The 19,464-nt window shown below is 39.5% G+C and overlaps 1 protein-coding gene across 1 annotated transcript in view; it reads left to right on the top strand.

The window, feature by feature from the left end:
• Positions 1-4,956: 4,956 nt before the first annotated feature.
• Positions 4,957-19,464, top strand: part of NUP153 (nucleoporin 153kDa) — a 43,656-nt gene continuing 29,148 nt past the window's right edge. Inside the window, exons 1-4 of the mRNA XM_009884195.1 lie at positions 4,957-5,118; positions 15,272-15,485; positions 17,680-17,928; positions 19,261-19,400. Coding sequence (XP_009882497.1) covers positions 4,957-5,118; positions 15,272-15,485; positions 17,680-17,928; positions 19,261-19,400 — 765 coding nt within the window. The remainder of the gene's footprint in view (positions 5,119-15,271; positions 15,486-17,679; positions 17,929-19,260; positions 19,401-19,464) is intronic.

Genomic DNA, 19,464 nt, shown 5'->3' with positions numbered 1-19,464 from the left:
CCCCCCGGTTAAATTGATGCCCGGTTAGCGAGTGTAGTTTCTCTTCAGATTGAAGTGCATCGCTTCTAATATTTGCCTTTCTTGACGAGTTTCAAATTGCAAACGAGTTTGTGACGGAGCTGTGTAATTTAGGCATCTTGGATGGGGTTTGTTTGGGTCTTTGTCATTTGTTTGGTTGTTTTTGTTTTTTTTTTTTTTTTTTGAAGGATGCTGCATGCAGAACCCTCAGGTCTGCGTCTGGTAGTTTCTTCAGTCGCTTGCCTGTGCCTAAATGTGCTGATGCAGTGCAAGTGAAATGTAATTCATAAGGCGTTTGTTCTCCTTTGTATTGTAGGGCAGAGTAGATAAATGACAAAAACCAGTTTTGTTAATTGCGAAGCTAAAATCCCGTGCTGTGTAGAGTGGCTGGAGGGAAAAAAAAAAAAGCAGAGATCTTTCCCAATTACCCTTTGCTAAGAAATTTCAAGATGCCCAGAGACAGTGTTCTGGAAATGCCTTCCACGTGTATTTAAGAACCTGAAATTGCCTATTCAGCCACAACCTTTACTTTATTAAATCGGTAACATAAGTGAGGGGATTGAATGTTATATGCAAAATTGAGCGAGTGTTACACACGAGCTGATGCTCAATTAGTTTTTATTATTTCGGAAGTATTAGACTTAGTCTTTTATATAGCATCCTGATCAGCAGTGTTGTCCTTGTAAAGCTAGCATGGTGACGCTTCATACAAAGGATCACTACTGCACTTAGAAAGCAAATGTTGAAAGCTCTTACGTGAATGATAGAATTATGTTGAAATTACCACGTTGCTTGTGTTGATAATATGTAGATAACTGAAGTCTTACATGTGAATTTAAAATAATGAGTGTAGATGGTTTTCTGACTCCTCTATTGTCTGTTATCTCTGTGTGTTTTCCAGTAGGTTTATTTAAACAATGTGCCAAAGCAAACACGTGCTTGGAGATATCTGTGGGATTCTGCCCAGAGAATGAATGGATGCTGCAAATCAAATACATTGATTAAATTAACAGTAATGGGGGAAAAATTGTAAAGATGAAATAAATAGGCAAGCTGATAGGTGTCAGGCATGTGCATTTGTTATAATGGATAGCTTTTTAACCCTATGCAGCTCGCTAACTTGCATTAAATAAAAAGATGAGCTCTGGGTAGATGGCTAACTTAAATTGGAATTAATTGGCAGGTGTTCCTGTTTTCAATACAGTGTCCACTCTGCAGAAGTTTTCTGTAGTTTAGGGTTAATTATCTCTCAGTAATGAGAAGACATGAAAGTGCTCAGTGCAGTCTTGACATGAGGTTATATCTCTAATTCTGATCCCCCTCTCCCCTAACTATTATCAATAAGCAGGTTCATAGAAATACTTTACTAGAACTGTTCTAGGTGCTCGTGGTCAAAGCTGTGGTCCTGAAAACCCTCAGTCTCTTATCATCAAGCTCCAAAGATGCCTAAGCACTGTACGCAGTATAGCTAATAGTTTTAAAGATCCTAGGATATCTGGTTGTTTTTTTTTTTTTCCACTTGCATGAGAGGTGATTAGCATGATGCCTGGCTCACGGTTGTCCGCTTTCTGGATGTTGTTATTTTACCACAGTCTCCTGGGGAGTTCAGTCGGGTGAGAATTCTCCGATCACACCCAACGTGTCCTGCAGAGTCAGTCTTCTATAAGTACAGCAACAGCTTCAGAAGACAGTTGGAAGAGGAGGTGCCGCTGCTGCTTTTTAATGACTATTAGCTAAAGCATTTGTTCAGAATGTGGTAGACCCTGCTTCAGATTCCTTTTTTTGCCTGGAGGGATCAACCTACATCTTCCACTTTCCGGGCGAATATCCCAGTCGCTAAGCTGTGTGTTGTCAGTTCTCCTGGCTGAAGCTGTGTTACTATCCAGAAAAAAGAATGCATGATTCACAGAGCCAGAAGGAGGATGTATAAGAAGATGTTGCCCTCCAAGACTGGAGACACGCAGGCTGTGATCCTTGATTTCAGAAGTTACTTGTTTTATCTTAGATGTTCCTTGGAGCAAACACGCACAGCCTAATGTTTCTTGCCCTTTTCTCCCCAAATATATGATCGTGAAACTTTGGAACCATGCTTCATTATGTTTGTGTGTGTGTGGTTTTTTGTTGGTATTTTTTTTAAACTAGATCCTTTTTTTAAACCAGCCTCAAATAGGAGAGATGAACAGATGCTGCCTGGAAGAGAAGACTGACTTGCAGCTTGCATATTCTCCTGGAAGATGGAGATATGGGTACAGATTCCCCCACTAGTGAAGGAACTAAACCGTGGTGTTTTCCCTTCTGAGCTACCATCCTGCCTTATAAAAAGTGCACTGTCAGCAGCTTTATTATTAAACAAACTAACAAACAAAAAGTAGCAGCACTGCTAAGTAAAGATGGTATAGTCTCAGCCACCATGAAGGTTTGTGGGGTGGGAATCCTCAGAAAGAAAAGAGCCTTTTTGTAGCTCTAGGTTGGGCGTTCTGGGATTAGAATTGAGGAGTCCCTCCCCATTGACTCTGCTTGCCTGGTGACTAAATGTTGACAGCTGCACGCTGAATGCGTTGACTTTAGATTACGCCGTGCTTAGCATGCTACCTGTTTACTCGGCCATCTCGTGCTGAAATACGCAGCCTCCTTCTGTACTGTGTAAGGAGCTTAGGCACTTGCGTTAAAATTACAGCTTCCTTGAGAGCTAAGCACATGCAAGCGAGGGAGCTGTTGTGTCCAACATCTGGGTTTCATCTTCAGGATGTGGCCCCAGTGCTTCTGAATGTTGGTTTGTCCTGGTTATTTAGGTAGACTGAGGATTGGAATTGCTAGTGGGGATGTGTTAATGGGATGAGTGTTTACATTGTTGACTTATTAAACAACTTCTAGTATAGTATCTGTATGTTCCAATTGTTAATTTTATGTTTAGTGCCGTTCTTATTCAGGTAACATTGATTTCAGAGATTCTAAATGTGACTTATAGGAGAAGAGACTAGAATAACTTTTTTGCTTATTTTTTATTTGGTAATTTACCATTCAAATGAAAGTGTCAAAGAACTTTGACTCTCCTGGACTTTTAAACTGATAGAAGCAGATTTAAGCACGAGAAAAAACAATTATCTGAAAAGTCTTTATAACCTTCCCCTAAACTTGTATGTTTATGTTAAGCTTCAGCTTAGAGCTGTTTGATATTAGAGATAATATTTGTAGACTGAAACTTCTGTTGGGGAGCAATACGTTTTTGGTTTTTTTTACATGTGTACGTGCCAGTGCATATTTATAATGTAGATGTGTTACACTGATATACAAGAAAACAGTCCAAAGATGTTTTCCTTGATGAAACCAGCATAAGGTTCTGCATGATTGCAGTTGGTCTTGTGCTGATGTAGTTAGGACAGTACCTGAAAGAGGGAACCAGAAGACCATTAAAAGGCGCATTCACTGGTCCTGGTCATGAAAGCCTCTCTGGATTGGTGAGTTTCACAAACTTGCTTGAGACATCCTGTAAGATTCTTCCCAGACAGAATAGCTACAGGATTGGGAACTTAAACTATATGCAGCAACACCTAAATCATTACATTAGCACCTGCTACTGTCTGGAAGGTAGGCCAGCTGTAAACTATTGTTTGATGTATGCATGGGATTTTCTTGGTGGGCAGTGACTGCAGGCAGTGGGCAGAAGAAATCTTACAAACCACTGGGTTTATTTTGGGAGGAAATTTTGAAATTCTCATTCTAAAGAATTTTCGAGTATCATATTGAGTAATCTAAACCTGAAGCGGGAAAATATTAATTAAAAAAAGTCTTTATCAAGAAATGTCGACAGTCTTGCACCTTGAAGCATGCTTAGGTGTTTGTATTTATATTTGTATGCATCTCTGTGTTTGTTTTGGTTCAGTGGTAGGCTAGCACATTGAGCTAAAATGAATAGATTTGAAGAAATGTTTAATGTGTATTTAAAGATTTGTTTTAAAAGTTTAGGCTAGTAGTTAACGTTGGAGGTTTTGTCTCTGTCCCAGCAATATCAAATTGTATTAGTAAAACAGATGTTTAAATGTGGTACTTGGCTTTCTACCGCCACTGTAAACAAAAATGTATCCTGGTTGGGAAGAACTTTTTAAACTGAGATATTGACAGTTTTCTCTTATTTAGGCTAACAGTACTGTCAGCGGTACAACAAATTGTAGACCATGATTGCCATAGCATTTTATTAATATTTGGGGTTTTGTCTTTCAAAGTGTTGTCATGACAGCCTTGGAGGCTGTGAAGTATTGGAGAAAAACAATATTAGTGAGCAGTATCTTAGGAGAAGAAAAAAGCAGATGAAATAATTGACTGTGTTAGCTGGGACTCTGCAAATTGCCTTTGGTTGCTGGCAGCACATCACTTCCTGTGAGTTATTTATTCCTTCAGTCAGTAATTAGAACCGGTTCGTGTTCCCCTGCCGTGGAGGAACAGAGCTGCTGATGATTCTAAGGACTGTGAGAGGACAGAGTTCAAAATCTCTTTAGCATGCCTAAAAAAGTTTGAGCAGAGCTATTTCAGATCGATACAGATGTGGGCTACCATAGCATCGTGTAACAAATTAATAGCACGGTGGGATGACTCGCTCTGTGGACACGGGGTGAGCAGAGGATGTTGTTTACCTGGACTTAAGTAAGGCCGTCAGCATGGTGTCCCATGCTATCCCTGTAGTCCATTTGGTAAAATACAGACTTGGTCAGGTTGTCTGTAGAGTGGTTGGAAAATTAGCAGGACCATTGGCCTCAAAGGGTTGTGATCAGCAATACAAAGTTCCAGTGGCAGCCGATCGCTAAGAGGCTCTCGGGGGTTGATACTGGGGCTAATACTGTTCTGTGTCTTTACTAACAACCTGGGATGAAGGAATGGCATGCATCCTCAACAGGTTCCCATATGATACCAAACCTGGGGAAACATCAGCCCTCTGGTAGGATGAAGGATAGGGCTGCCATTGAGGGATCTCAATGGAACTGGTCTGCCAGGAACCTCGTGAGGTTTGATAAAAGCAAATGCGAAGTCCTTCATCTGGGACAAAACAACCCCACGTACCTGCTGGACAGCAAGTTGAACCTGAGTCAGCAGCATGCCCTGGAGGTAAAGAAGGACAACTGCATACTGGGCGGTATTAGTAAGAATGGGGGAAGGATGTTGAGGGAGGTGGTTTTTCCTCTCCACTTATCACTTCTAGGACCGTGTCTGGAGTGTTCTGTCAAATTTTGGTCTCTCCAGTATAAAAATATGTTGACATATGGGAATGAGTCTAGTTGAGGGCCACCAAAATGATTCGGGGGCCTGAGGCACATGGCTGAGAGAGCTGGATGTGTTCAGCTCAAGAAGAGCAAATACCTAACAAGAGTATAGAGAAGGTGTAGCAAGGCTCTTCTAGGAGGTTTGTAGAAATAGGAAAAGGGACAATGGGACTCAATTCACAAAAATGGAAATTCTGATTTCATATTAGGAAAAATGTTTTAACCGTGAAGATAGCCAGCGTGTTGGAAGAACTGCCCAGAGACGTCTCCATCCCTGGAGGTGCTCAGAACCATCCCTGGAGGTGCTCAAAACCCAGGTTTACACAGCCACGGGTGACCTGCTGTTTTGGGCTCTTTTCTGAGCAGGAGGTTGGAATAAGTGACCTTTGGGGTACCATACAGCCTCTGCGTGTACATGGTTCTGTCAGTGCTGCTGCTGGACCACAGAGCACGCACAGTCATGTGTTTTCAGCGTAAATGTCAATGTTACTCTAGGTTGGTAATGCTTTTCTTGGTCCGTCCTCTAATTCTGTCTTCAGGGCTGTGCTGCTTGTTGAGGGAGGAAATAATGCCTCCATCTCACTGCTGCATTTTATCTAGAGTAAATTGCAAGGCTGCCCTCAAGAAGAGAATAGCTAAGAGGCTTTTTTCTAGGGGTGCTATTTTTCAGACCACTTTTTTTAAAGGTCTTCTGTTTTTTTAATGGTAGGTCATGTGACATGCTTTTCCATTTTTTTTTGTTAAATTGTAAAAACTCTGGGTTTTTTGCTTTTTAATGTTCTGTGTAATCAATCCAGTATATATTGTGTATAGCTATTGTACATCTACAGTATGCTGAATAGCGATATTTATACAGTCATGAGAGAAGGGGGAGGAGATGTTTGCCAGTATACATTTCTTGGTGTGTACTACTAAGACAATATAATAAAAACTCTCCTCTGTGCTTTTTGTAACATACAGTGTAAGTCCTCAATGCTGAAGGATTATTAAGTGCCCACAATTATTTTCTAATAATTTTTCTAATATTTTTCTAGCCATTAGGCAGATTTATTTTTTTTTTATTACTTGTTAGGGTATTAAATTCCTTATCTATGCAGTTTCATGAACAACTACCCTAAACTTGGACATATTTCTTGTTTACCCTTATTTACAGATCTCTTGTGCCAGGTACCTTCCCTTTTTGCCACTACATTCCATATTTTATTTTTATTTTATTTTATTTTTTATTTATAGTGCTGCTTTAAAGTCTTGACTTCCTTTGTCCTTACACCGAAACACTACAGGTATTATCTGCCTGTTACAACTAACTGTACTAAGGTACAGTTTAAATGCACCTTTTAAGCCAAAGAGATGTTAATTTTGCTGACAGTTTAGCCACTAGAAGGTAGTGTTATTTGCAGCTGTTTGTCACCACCTCTGGTGGGAAATTGTTATACCACGACTTTGTTGGTGGAAGGGACAGGGTAAGTAATCTCTAAACGGCTTTAAGCCAAATCAGTTGGACCATCTGAAAATTGAGTGAAGGCAAGTATGAACTAGCTTGTTTGACTTTGCCTGAAGCATAAGGAGTTTTGCAACTTGCTGATACAGTATTTGTCATTGTGGCTACTGTGGATTATTGTACAAAAATACTTATTCATTAAAGGATCTTCTCTTAACTGTGAGATTTGCTTTTCTTTGTTTTTGTTGGAGAGTTCACAAATACATTCCCCTTCTTTTGACAAGAAAAGACTTTAAATGTTTTTCCTCCCCTTTGTCTAGGAAACATGACAGCACTAAAGCTTTTGTATTGGGACAGCAGTACTAATATTTCCGAGGGGGGAGTTTCCTTTGAGTTTCTACAACTCATCTCATAATTGCATGTTGCGTTTAATTACAGCACCTTTGTGTCTGTTTGGCTTGGTTGTGACCACCATGTTTTTTAAAGTAAGCATAAGTTCATCTTTACATTCACCTTTGTGGGGGAAAAAATGTGTATGCCAACACATGGGCACCGATATACACTGAAGTCCTACAGCTACAGTTTTAGCACGCACGCCGGCTTTGCAAATATCTGTGCCAGTAGAAAATTTTCTTTCTCCTTGCTGAGGTTGTTTATTATTGTCTCCATAGCTCTGCTCTTGGAAAGAGTTGTGTGAGTGTGTCCTGGAAAGCTGCCTACCTTTGGTTTTAGTTATGATTGTAGTTTGAATCAAACTCTTTTGAAGCAGGTGAGTCTCACAACTCCTTCCCCTATTTGAGCTCAAGGTCTGGTGGCCTTCAAGGCTAAAGTAAACCAAGCAAAGAGTTAAACTGTTCAGCTGGTGTGTTCTTTGAGACTGGATTACAGGTCTAGTGAGGCACTGAAATATTTACGATAACAAAATATTAAATTGGTGAGAGAAAACTATACCAGTATGCACAAGCCTGTAATACAGGTGCATTTGTAGTTGTAAGTCCTCCTGAGCTAAGCAGATCTAAACAAGGTTTAAACTGCTTTAAATGTAGCTGCATTAGGGAATTAGTGTGGTGCAACTAGATACATGTTAAATTTACCTTTGGTAGTGCATCCCTTCTAATGTCAGCCCTTAGTACTTGTTATTAAACTTACTTTTCAGAGCTGTACAATATATACAGATTTGTAGATGCCATTACCTTCAGTCATTAAAAAAATAATCTCTATGTGTAATGGCAATTTTTCATGTTACTGGTAAGAGAACAGTGTTTGGAGATATTGGTTATATGTTTGGGAGATGCTCTTGGTTCTGTCAGTTGAGCTGTGATGAAAAAATGTGGCCAGAAAGTCACTGTTGCCCCTTATGACTAAAGATTACTACCCTGCAGCAGAGGTGAGCCTACCTTGGATTTAGAGTTCCAGAATATTACCTTCAAATGTCAAAGAGTATAACAATAGTCACTGCTGCTGCAACTAAAGGAGCTGTGCCCGAGAGACAGTGTTTTAGTTTCTCCTAGGCACCAATCCTTACATTTTTAAACCCAGTCAGGAAGTGTATGCAGCAGGGTTAAATGTGTCCTATTTAAAGTAACTGCAGCAGGTTCTGCTGGTTTAGATGAATTGTGAGTTTAACTTTTATATGCTAGACAATGTCTATATGTGATACTTAAAGAGTAGGAAGGCTTTGAGTTTTGCTAAAACATCAAATTATCACAGAGAATAACTAAAGGTGATTCTTTGGTTACTTCATTTTAACTTACATGTTAAAGTTAAACTTACATTTAACTTACATGTTCGAGATTGTGAATAAGATAACACATTGAATGTGCACCAGGATTGACGTATTACGTTTTTCAAAACCACTAGCACGTCACGTTGTCAGCTCAGTTTGTAGATCAGCGTGGATAGAAAAGATACTTCAGAGGGAGCATGAGAGTACTTTGCTACTTTTTGCTAACACCACATTTAATTTAAAAATTTAATTCCAGTCTTCTTATTTGAAGATTGTGATTTACTTGGAGTGCCACTCCAAAGTGGCAGGAATGAAATTTTGTAGCAGTAAGTATTTAATTTTGCGAAATATGCTTGAAGTTATCTATAAAGCCTTGTTTGCACTAGAAGGCGTTGGCCACAGGGATGGACATCAGCAAGCTGTGAGTTGCCCTCGAATGGCACTTAACCACTGCTATGGAGTTGCTGCAGAATTTGGCCTGCCCTTGGTTGTGTTTTGCATACATAACGTGTCCTCACTACTGCGTGCTATAGATTAGCCTGCGTTACGATGTTTGCTGGTGAGTGCTTTTAGGCAAAGCAGCACTGAAAATGTTTAATTCATTGCTAGGCGTCTAGTATATTATAGGAGGTAGCAAATTTGTAGTATGGGGTATGATACCTTGAAAGCCTTTGTATGCATAGAGTTCTTATTTGCCGTAAATGCAAAAAAGAGGAAGAGTTTGCTGTTTCTATTGTCAGTTATGTTTGGTGATGCTGGAATACTGTAACGAATGGGCTCTTACTCTATAGAGAATATCTATAAATAAGATAGCCTCAACTGTGTATTTAAATCCTAAATAAAAAAAAATACGTTATCATACTTTGTTAAATCTGATAACTTGTACTGATGGCCTTGTAAAGATCTGGTGCTACGGGAAATGTATTTCTTGATCATTCTGACTTTGAAAACTTTAAACTTCTTGTCCATTCAGTTATGTCAGTTTGTTATCCTGATGCTGTGTGGTTTTATAGCTATTGTTGCACTTGTTAAGCAAAAATACGCAGTTTAGACTATAGGATTCCCTTATAGGAAAAGAAAAATAGTCTGAGCAGCATTTCAATTAATGTGATTCTACATACTGTCTATGAAACTTAGCTGCAAGGATGCTGCCTAAGTGCGGCAGTCTTTCAATAAAAAAATTTTAACTGTACTTAGAGTCCCTTCTTAGATAAGAAAGAACTTTAAAATTGCTTGCAAAGTTGTAAGGGAAAGTAGTCTCTCCTTAATCTTACTTTTTTGTTTGTTTGTTTTGATGCTGATAGATTTCTGCCTCAAAGTGTAATACTGAACGTGTGCTCAGTAATTTACAGTGCTCATCGCTGATTGCTACTGAGGATTAACTACAGCCTTACTGTAGTGCTTCCTACAAGGAAGGAAGGAAGGTGCCTTGCACTTTGTGCTCTCTTTTTTAATGTTTTCACTGTATCAACTAAAGATGCAGACAAAACTTGAGATAAAATCATTTGTCATCACAAGGATTTAACCTAGTGGGTTAGACACCAATTATCAAAGCATACGCTGGCTTTTTGCTCTCAGATGGAAGTGATAATGATGGGTACAGATCTGCAAGCGGTGCCAGAATGCAAAACAGCACCTGAATTTCCCTGGGATGTTTCTTCTAAAGCTAACTAGTCTAAGGAAAAGAAGGCTTACTTCAAGCAAGAAAAAGGAAATACGCTGGCATCTGGAATCATAATCCCTTCTTCATGAGTTTTAGAAATAAATCTGAACTAGTCCACTTGCCTTAAATAAAACTGTTGTTTTTCAAATGTTACATAATTAATGACATTCCTGTAACACATTGTTCGTATTAAGTCATAAGTTTTATTGTCTTTTTTTCTAAATGAAATACTAAACTGGTGTTCTACGTCCAAATTGAAACCACTCCCTAAATAGCAAAAGCAGAGTTAGTTTATGCCCGTCTAAGTCTGTGCCGCTGTGAGAGACAATGATGTCGTGTTTCTGTTTCTATTCTTGCCTTTGCATCAGCACCCGTGCAGCCACATGGTGAGCTGGACCAGCAACCTGATGCCCCTGAGGGGGTAGTCCTCACCGTCAGAGTATAGACAAATTTTTGGCTGGATCTGTGTGATAGAGCCCTGATACAGTTTGTCACTTGGCTGGATGTATGTGCTAGCGGCAGCACAAGGGTGAGGTGAGGAGGAGAAAGGGACAATCTCTCTAATGCCACTATGGACACAGGATGGTTAAAAGAAGGGAGAAGTTTTGTTTCTTCTGCCTCTCGTCCTGGCTGCCTGATCTTGCTATCTCTCTTGGGCCAGTTCTGGTGCACTGAGCCAGTTGAACTCATTAGTCCAGCAGAGAAACATGTACTTTTTGCCAGATTCATGAATTCAGCTAGTATGGAGAGTAGCCTGCTATGTTGCCAGAGCTCGTGTGAAGTAACTGGGGGACGGAGAGAGCACAAAAATTCCTTTTTAATGGTTGGAAGAGGTTAGATTGATCTGCTCTATTGCAGTGAACTTCACTGTTAGGTGCAGGTTTTCTTTTTGAGGAGTTACTCATTCATATGTTCTAATAACTTGAACTTTGAAATTCAAAGGAATCTCCAAGAGGCCTGGAAGTAAAAACTTTATGCTTTTCAGAGGTGTGCATACAGTGAAGTGGAAATTAGCTCTTTTATCCAGTTGAGTATTTTGCATCTCTGACAAATTCATGTTAGTATATGACCTTTATATAATCTCTATATCTAATTTTTTTAGTATGTCCTGTATTGCATAGTGGGATTTACTTAAGCCTCTCAGACTGAAATTAACTCAATTACAAAAATAGATGTTTTCCAGTAATGCATCATTGCTGAGTAGTCCTGCCAGCACTTTTGCCCCTGTGCTACATGAAAGACCCTTACAAGCTGGAAAAACTGTTCTATTCTGTAAATATATTTGGCCAAGAAGAAGCCTCCTTGTAAGTTTGGACGTCAAACTGTGACCATAACGTATTGATTTTTCTTTCTTTATATAAATCCCGTGAAGAAATGGTATTTTAAAGTAGTAAATTACAACACCTGTTTGTTTACTGGTTAGTATTTCTATCTACTTATCTTTTGCTTAGAGTTGCATCTCAAGGCAATGTGCCTGGAGTAACTGTAGTTACTGTTGCTGTGGTGTTTGTATACAGAGACTTATATCTAGCAAAGCTGCAGACACTTAGGATGATGCACAGAATTTGAAAAACTATTCCTAAGCTACTGGATCTTTTCAGTGGATTGGTTTTGTTTTGTTTTGTTCTGCTTCCCTGCTGATATTTTAGCATGAGAATAGAGTATGAGTGCATTTAAGATGAGCAGACAGCTGTTGGTACTGACAGCAGCTCTCAAACTGCTGAAATCAGTCAGTTAAGGAGTAAAACACATTCACGGACTAAAACACTGCCATGTGCAGTCGGGATTGCCCCGTGGCATCTCCTGCCCATTCACGATACTCCCCGTGGCATCTCCTGCCCGTTCATGATACTCCCTGTGGCATCTCCTGCCTATTCACTATACTAAGTTTGGTGCCTCTGTGGCCTGTCAGAAATGAGGAGTTATGAGTGTTAAAGCTGCGTGCCAGTGTCGCTTCCTCTGCTCCCAACCTGGGTTTGGGAACCAGAAGAGTTTTTGTGCAGTAGCGTGTTTGGTGTAGCTGTAGTGAATTAAGGTGTTCAGAAAGGGACTGGTACGTAATTGTGGCATGAGGAGATTGGGATCTGAGCGGTCTGCTCAGATTTTGCTGGAGGAATAAGCCTGTTAGGGTTGTCTTGTGCCATGTCTTCTGTATTTCACCTCTGAAGATGTGTTTGCATCAATAAGATGTGCGGTATCCTTGTCAGCCTTCTAGAAGGATTAATGATGCCTGTGCAGGGAGATGGTAGTGCCAAGGAACCAGGGATGGACCAAATGCAGAGCTGTTGGTAGAGGAGCAGCGGAGGGGGAGTGCTCTGCTACTGGCGGGGTAGGCTTGTATTGCATGTGCAGGGGGAGGGAAAGGGTGTTCAAACACCTGTGCTGAAGTTGAAAAATAAAACTAAAAGTTAGCGTAAGATTGAAATGCTAGCTCTAAAGACGGTGTAAGGCGTGACACTTTGCTGGAATGTCCTGGCAAGAATACGGAGTGGGCATGTTTGAAAGTGTAGTTGGTCAGTGGTGCCTTAACTACCTGGCTTGGACAGGAGCGCAGCTGTGGTATTTTATTTATTAGCTTTCAACTGCGATGGGCAGGTAGAAGGTACCGTAAGGAAATTTTCATATTCTTGATCCCCCCCGCATGCCTCCATATGAATGGGCGTGCCTGGGGTGCGCGGTTTACTTTTAGCAGGGAGATGGTTTTTCTTAGTAAGATCTGTGTTTGATGATGGCTTGTTCATTATGCCTGTCTAGTTCTGTCACAATGCCTTTAATCAATATTTTCATTTAGGAGACAGAAAATGGAGGTGCATTTCTGTGTATTTTTCTTTTCCTTGCTTTGTCACTAAGCCAGCAGTATTCTGGAGCATAAAACTCTGCTTCTTGTCTGCCACTGTACCAAAGCCAGATGGAGCAGGCTATTAGTACTTGCTACAGTACGGCTGCGCTGAGCGAGTTCCAGCTCCTGGATTGGTTTGGGAAGTTACTCTGTGTTACCCAGATTAATCTTGACGTGCTGATGATGTGGAGAATGCTAACAAGGCTGCCATATGCAAGAAAGGGTCAAACCAGTCTGGGTTTAGATATGGATGGTAAAATGTCGTCTTGGTTAATTATTAGTCTAGCTGGCTTCTCCACTTACTCATTTGGATTACTAATGATTGGGTGTTTACTCTTCTGGATGCCTGTGACTCCTTCCATCTTGAGTCTCAGGTAGCTTTCAGTCCTGGGAGGATTTCTTTGGCAAGAGAATCATACAGGCCTATTTTATGGATGATAATATCTGATCTCTGATGGAGAAACTTTCTAGCGATACAGTAATGCTTAGCTTTTTGGAAGGAGCATTGCCTTGGATGCAGTTTGTGTCCTGACCATTTGCTCATTTTGGGCAAATTTTAACTCCTGTGAGTTCGCTATACTCTTTTATTCATAGCAGCAAAATATTTGCCCCCAAAAAGGGTGACAGCGTGTCACAGGGAAAGGTGGAAATGAGGGGCTGGGGATAGAGTAGTGACTGCTTCTTGTGCACTGAACTGTGTGTGAACTCTGGTATTACATGCAGTTAGTAGTTTTTGTTGGAAAACTGAGGCCTAGTATTTATGTAGAATAGCAGCAACATCCTGAGCATGGTGTGCTTGTGTGCATCTTAGTGTGGTAATTGTGACGGATGTGTTTATTACGCTGTATTCCGTCTGCTTTAAGCTATCTCTGGATATTTATGCTGTCTTTGTGCAAGTAGAAGATTAAATTACAGATCATTATGAAAAATGTCAAATTGCAAATTAAGATGATTTTCTTTCTGTCAAAAGACTTTTTGTCGTCGATCTTTCCTTCATCCTCTTTCTCTGCCCCCCTCGTAACTCCAGATTGAAGGGTGTCTAATTTGTTTGTAACTCCTGTAAGTTGGTGTTTGCATTATCATGTATAAAAGACTTGAATAAATGATACGGGCTTCTATTTTTGTTTGCGTGCTAATTTTTTTAAGAAAGTTGAATACAGCAGAGTTCTTGTTTCAGAATTGTTTACTAGACTGTAACTGTTACACATTCAAAGAATATTCTCAATTTTCTACACCTGAATAATAATTTTGACTAGAAAATTTTGTTGCCTAAACCCAGAATAACTGCCTTGCCCAGAGCCTTTGATACACATGTCAGCAACTGGCAATGGAGTTCAAGAAAAATCTGTTAAACTCTTGTTACTTTTCAGTTTCCCAAGTGTTGAAATTGCTGAGTTAGCTTTCACGTTTGCTTGCAGAGGTTAGCAGCTGGTTCTGTGGCCGCAGTCAGTGTAAGAGGGATGGAGCTCCATGCTGCAAGTGATCTGCTGTGGGGGGTTGAGATTTGACAGGAAGGTGTGTTGAAATTTTGAGGGCATGATGGGGAACAAGTGACTGCCAAAAACAAAATGGTAAACAAATATTTCTTAAACATAGAATGTAAGCATTGCAAATAATTGGTAAATGTCAAAAGGGAAATGGCTTTTACGTATTCAGTAGTTGCAGAGTATTAAGGTTTGGGGATGCAAAATGAAATTTGATCAAAGTCGTTCTATTTAATAGTCCTATAGTGAGGCATCCGTTACTCAACTATAGCTGTTTCTTCCAGGATTTCTTTCAGGATACCCTGACTGTTCAGAGCATAACAGTGGGATTTTTTTGATACACATTGTTACTGCAGTTCAGCATTAGAAAAATTAGAAATATTTAAGTTCTTTGATTTTTAGCAGCTATTATGGTCATCACTATCACTGTAGATAATTGCTGAACTTGTGTTTTTGATGGTTTTTCAAGTGAAGGCATTTAGAGGAGGAGACCTCAAAAAAGTATATATATCAGGAGTCATATAGAAATAGAATTTCCTGATGACCTTGTGACTTGACAAGCCTCTAGTGGACTTTGGCTGAAATTTCAGAATTTTGAGCATTGCCAAGGTCACTGGGAAGTGCAGAAACTGATAGGTTAGTAGTAAATCAGTGTTAGGTGAATTTTTGTCACGCGTGTCCCAGAAGTATAGGGATCCTATGTCAAGGATGAACCCCCTGTATCTTATTCTCGTACTGAATATTTGCTATCTAATGTCTGTCTTCAAGGTCTATGCAAAGTTGCATCCCAGCATATGTGTTGACTGTGTTTCTGTAATTAACAAGTTTTTTTTTCTTTCAAGCAGGGAATCATTAGCAGAGTTACAGAATCTGTGAAAAACATTGTACCAGGATGGTTACAGAAGTATTTCAATAAAAGTGAAGATGAATGTGTAGATACAAATGAATCTACAAACCAGGAAGAGAATCCAGTAAACTATCACCATGATTATGCAAATGAAGATACCATAGTGATTGATGGGAGAGTCACGCCTGAATCAGCAAGAATTAATTTAGAAGGTATATAAAAAATCATTTAGTATTCTGGCCATCTGTATTTATTCACAGATTTCTACTTTTGAATTTAAATTTCTAAGGGAAGCTGGAAGGAGCGTTTTGACAGAATAAAAAAAAAAAAAACCAAAAAAACCCCCCACCAAAAAAAAAACCCCCCCCCCCCCCAAAATAAACCAAAACCCCCCAACAACTGTTTGTGAACCTGTCTTAGCTTTAAACTGTAAACATGATTGTGAAATATACTGAGGGTTGCCTTACAGCTCTTGGAAGTCATCAGTTAACTTCAGGTAGTCAGTTAGCCAGGTGCAAAATATTGGTAATATTAATTTGCAAGGGTGCTGGGTTACATTTTCTTCTTAAAAGGTCTGGAATGAAAGTCTATCTAATTGCCTAAGGTCGTAAAAACATTAATTAGTTTTGTTGTCCTCAAAACAAAAGACCAGAGGAGAATTCCTTCTCGTGGCCTTTTTTTCTCCTTTGGGCTTTTTCAATCACTTTAGTAAAGTTCCTTGTTACTTTAATGGAGAACAGGAGAACTTGGTTTATGACGTTATTCTTTTTGAAATATTTGGTAGCATTAAGGTGTGTGCATGGCTAGCTTGGGGTCTTTGAAAACCTATTTGGACCCTTGGCAAAGAAGTTTGCAACCCGTTACTTTACTGCATAAAAGACGAATCTTTGTTTTATATTTGTGCCTTTCACTGTTTCTGTAGTTCTCCTCTGTAAATTTGCATATGCTTTCATTTGAGTTTCTCTTAAGTTAGCAGGTTTGTGGAACTTAATTTTTTAATAAGGAGAGAAGTTTTCTCTGAGCACATGTACGTAACCATCTGTGTGGAAAGTCAGTTGCTTCTGTTGTTGGCAGAATGAAAAATAATGAGGAAATACCTTTGTCACCAATGTCATCTAATTGTAAATAAGGAGCTTTATTGCTTTCTGTGTAGCTGTAGCTTAAGAATAAGTTTGGATAAAGGAATAGAGAAGGTCTTCATGAATGAGGAACACATGTTGGCTTTCCTGAAGAACTGTGTGAAAGGACCTTTCAGTAAGAACAGCTGCACAGCAAACTTTCTAGCTCCAAGAAATCAGGAGCAGATGGACACCCTAGAACCTTTAGTAGCTTGTGTTGCAGTCTGTGGATATTGTAGACCAATCATTCTTGGTATAGTTAATAACATTTTTTTATTATTATTACTATTACACTTTCAGAAAGCCTGTTTCTTCAGTGCTGAGGTGCAAATGTGTTACAGCCTGTATTGCTTTGCTTTGCCAGACTTCAGCCTGATAACAATTTATCTCAAACAAGAGAGTCCTGAAAATCTACCATTGCTTTGGAGAACTAATTACTAGTACAGTGGTGATTATGAAGACTGAAAAAGCTAGTTTAAGCTTCAGTGCAAATACCAAGAGGATAGTGACTCAAAATCATGTTCATACCCAGAATTCCTGAGAGAGACTGTGGTCTTACATGGATATTAGGCAAGGTATCCATTAATAGCTGTTCTGTTCATGTGGCGAATTGGAGCTGTGAGACCACCTCTTGCAGTACAGTGGCAGTGTTTACAGACCCTTTGGTTCATGAGGAAAAAATGCCCATATTGCAACTGAGGCCACGATGCTCGCTTGTCCTTTGTTCCAAAATCTCAAAAGTTAATGAATAGGAGATAATGTTTTGCCTATAGCATGACCTGACATGGTAGAATTTGGGAGAGGGCATGACGACACCGAAACAAAACCACTCAAAATCTCTGCAAAAACATATTTTCATGTTACCTACCCGGATCAACATCATCTTTGTTACAAGATTATATAAACTGCAGAGCTGTCTGTAACTTGCCATGTAATCTCAAATTTTGGAAAGTTTATTGCAAGCTTTGTCTGCAGAAGAAAGAATTTATGCGTGTTTGATTTAGTGAAAGACCCAGTGTTAGAGCACTTGAGCATGGGGTCAGAATTTGGTGTCGTAAAACCTCATCATTAACTACTTATGCGACATTAATACTTAGTATTGCAAGCAGTGTTGCTGTTGTAATCAAACAGTTAGATGAAACCCTATCTGGGTGAGGAAGAAGTTAAATTCGGCTTCTCTATTTTTGTGCTTAGAACTTGGCAATAGCATGACTGTTGATAGAAAACAGGTTTTGGCTTCTGTGAGCTTGCCTATAGGAAAGCTAATTGTCTTCCTGTTCTTCTTTAGAACCATCTACGAGTAGACCTGCATTGAACTTCTCAGATGTGTTAACAAGGCCCTCTCTTCATCGGAGCCATTTGAACTGTACCATGTTGGATTCCGCAGTACCACATTGTCAGCCCTCTACATCTTCTTCACTTGGCATTGGCAGTCCTGGACTGTCTCTTGTAAAAGAAATAAAAGATTCTACCTCTCAGCATGATGACGATAACATCTCAACAACCAGTGGCTTCTCCTCTAGAGCATCTGATAAAGGTAACTTTCATGTTCTTTAATTGATTTTTTGGTAACATAAAGTACTTTGCCTTCTTTAATATTCCCCATCACCTTGGTAAATAAAGCAGGTGAATATCAGCTTTGGATCTTAGAGTTAAATTTAGTTTTAGTATTTTAGAAATATATAATCCTGTCACCTTTTTAATGTAACCATGCTTTGGGATATGTTTATGAGACCCTGATGTTACAAAGATTTGGTGCTGATAAACACTTCTAGCTATATGTTATCTGTAAATCTTGACCTGGGATAGAAGGAACTAAAGATGACTCGCTGTAGCTCGACAGCTAGGTTGATTGCCTAGAAGGAAGAGTGACTCAGAATGTCTAACTGACAGCTGGTTAAATGTGAATAAATACAGGCGACAAAAAGAAACACAAGATGTTTTCCTGTGTTTTCACCAAAAGTCAATAAAGGAACTATTCTGACTGAACAAATCTTGGGCTACCTTTTTTGCCTGTCTTGGTAGAAGGCATCAGTTGTCAATACTGCCATGTCTTCTGGCTGTCTACGTTCAGTAAAGAGTGTATATTTTAAAGTAAAAAAAAAAAAAAGGGGGGGGGGCGGGGGGCCAAGAAAAAACCCCCGTCCAAACATTGTATTGATGTAGATGGGAACCTAGGTGATCTCACTGAGAAAGGGCAGACAGCAGATTTGCAGCTTTTTCTAGTCCCCCATATAAGCGGGGATTGAGGCACGGTCAGCAAGTTTTCTGGAGAACGTATTTTTACAATTCAGAGTAGATGTTGCCAGGGTTTAGCAATATAAGCTGAGTTTACTTGAGCTTTCTGGTGTGTCTCCATAAAACATACATGGAAAACAGGTTGTTAACTCTCGTAGTTTAGCCTTTGGGGAATTTTTCAGGTTTAAAACCTGTGCAATTCTGACCTATGCTGGTCTCCAGCCCTTTACCAACCTAGGAAAAACTTTGTATCGTTATAGATGTACCACTGTTTATGCAATTCCCTTTTATTGTACCATGAAAGAAGAAAAAATAAAATTGCTCTGAATTGAAAGCACACTTTTAACTTGATTTGCATGCTTTGGAAGGATTACTGAAAGGTAACGTATTTGCAGTTCTGTGAACAGATTTTAAGTTGAAGGTTGATACTTGGTTTTCATACCATATGTGAAATTGATCTGTTCGAAGAACTCTGAAGGTCAGATTGCTGGAGAAATGAGTGTTAGGGGACTTATTCATCCTGTAAGACTTACTTTTCTGTATTAAATAACTCTGGAGTTAGTGTCATCTTTAATATTAAATTTTGCTATGTACACAAGGCATTTACATATAGTGTATGTCATTTTGGCAGATATCACAGTTTCAAAAAATACTTCGGCACCGCTGCTCTGGTCCACAGAGGCTGAAAGATCTCATTCCCTCTCACAGCATCCTGCAGCTAGCTCCAAAAAACCTGCATTCAATTTATCTGCTTTTGGATCTCCCTCTCCTGTAAGTAATGCACAGTATTAATTTTAACCAGTTTGAATGTGTTAGCCGTTTTACTAATCACTTA

This window comes from Charadrius vociferus, unplaced genomic scaffold (genome assembly GCF_000708025.1).
Source record: "Charadrius vociferus isolate BGI_N301 unplaced genomic scaffold, ASM70802v2 scaffold444, whole genome shotgun sequence".
In the NCBI taxonomy this organism is placed as follows: domain Eukaryota; kingdom Metazoa; phylum Chordata; class Aves; order Charadriiformes; family Charadriidae; genus Charadrius; species Charadrius vociferus.
This window is presented reverse-complemented; position numbering and strand designations above follow the sequence as displayed.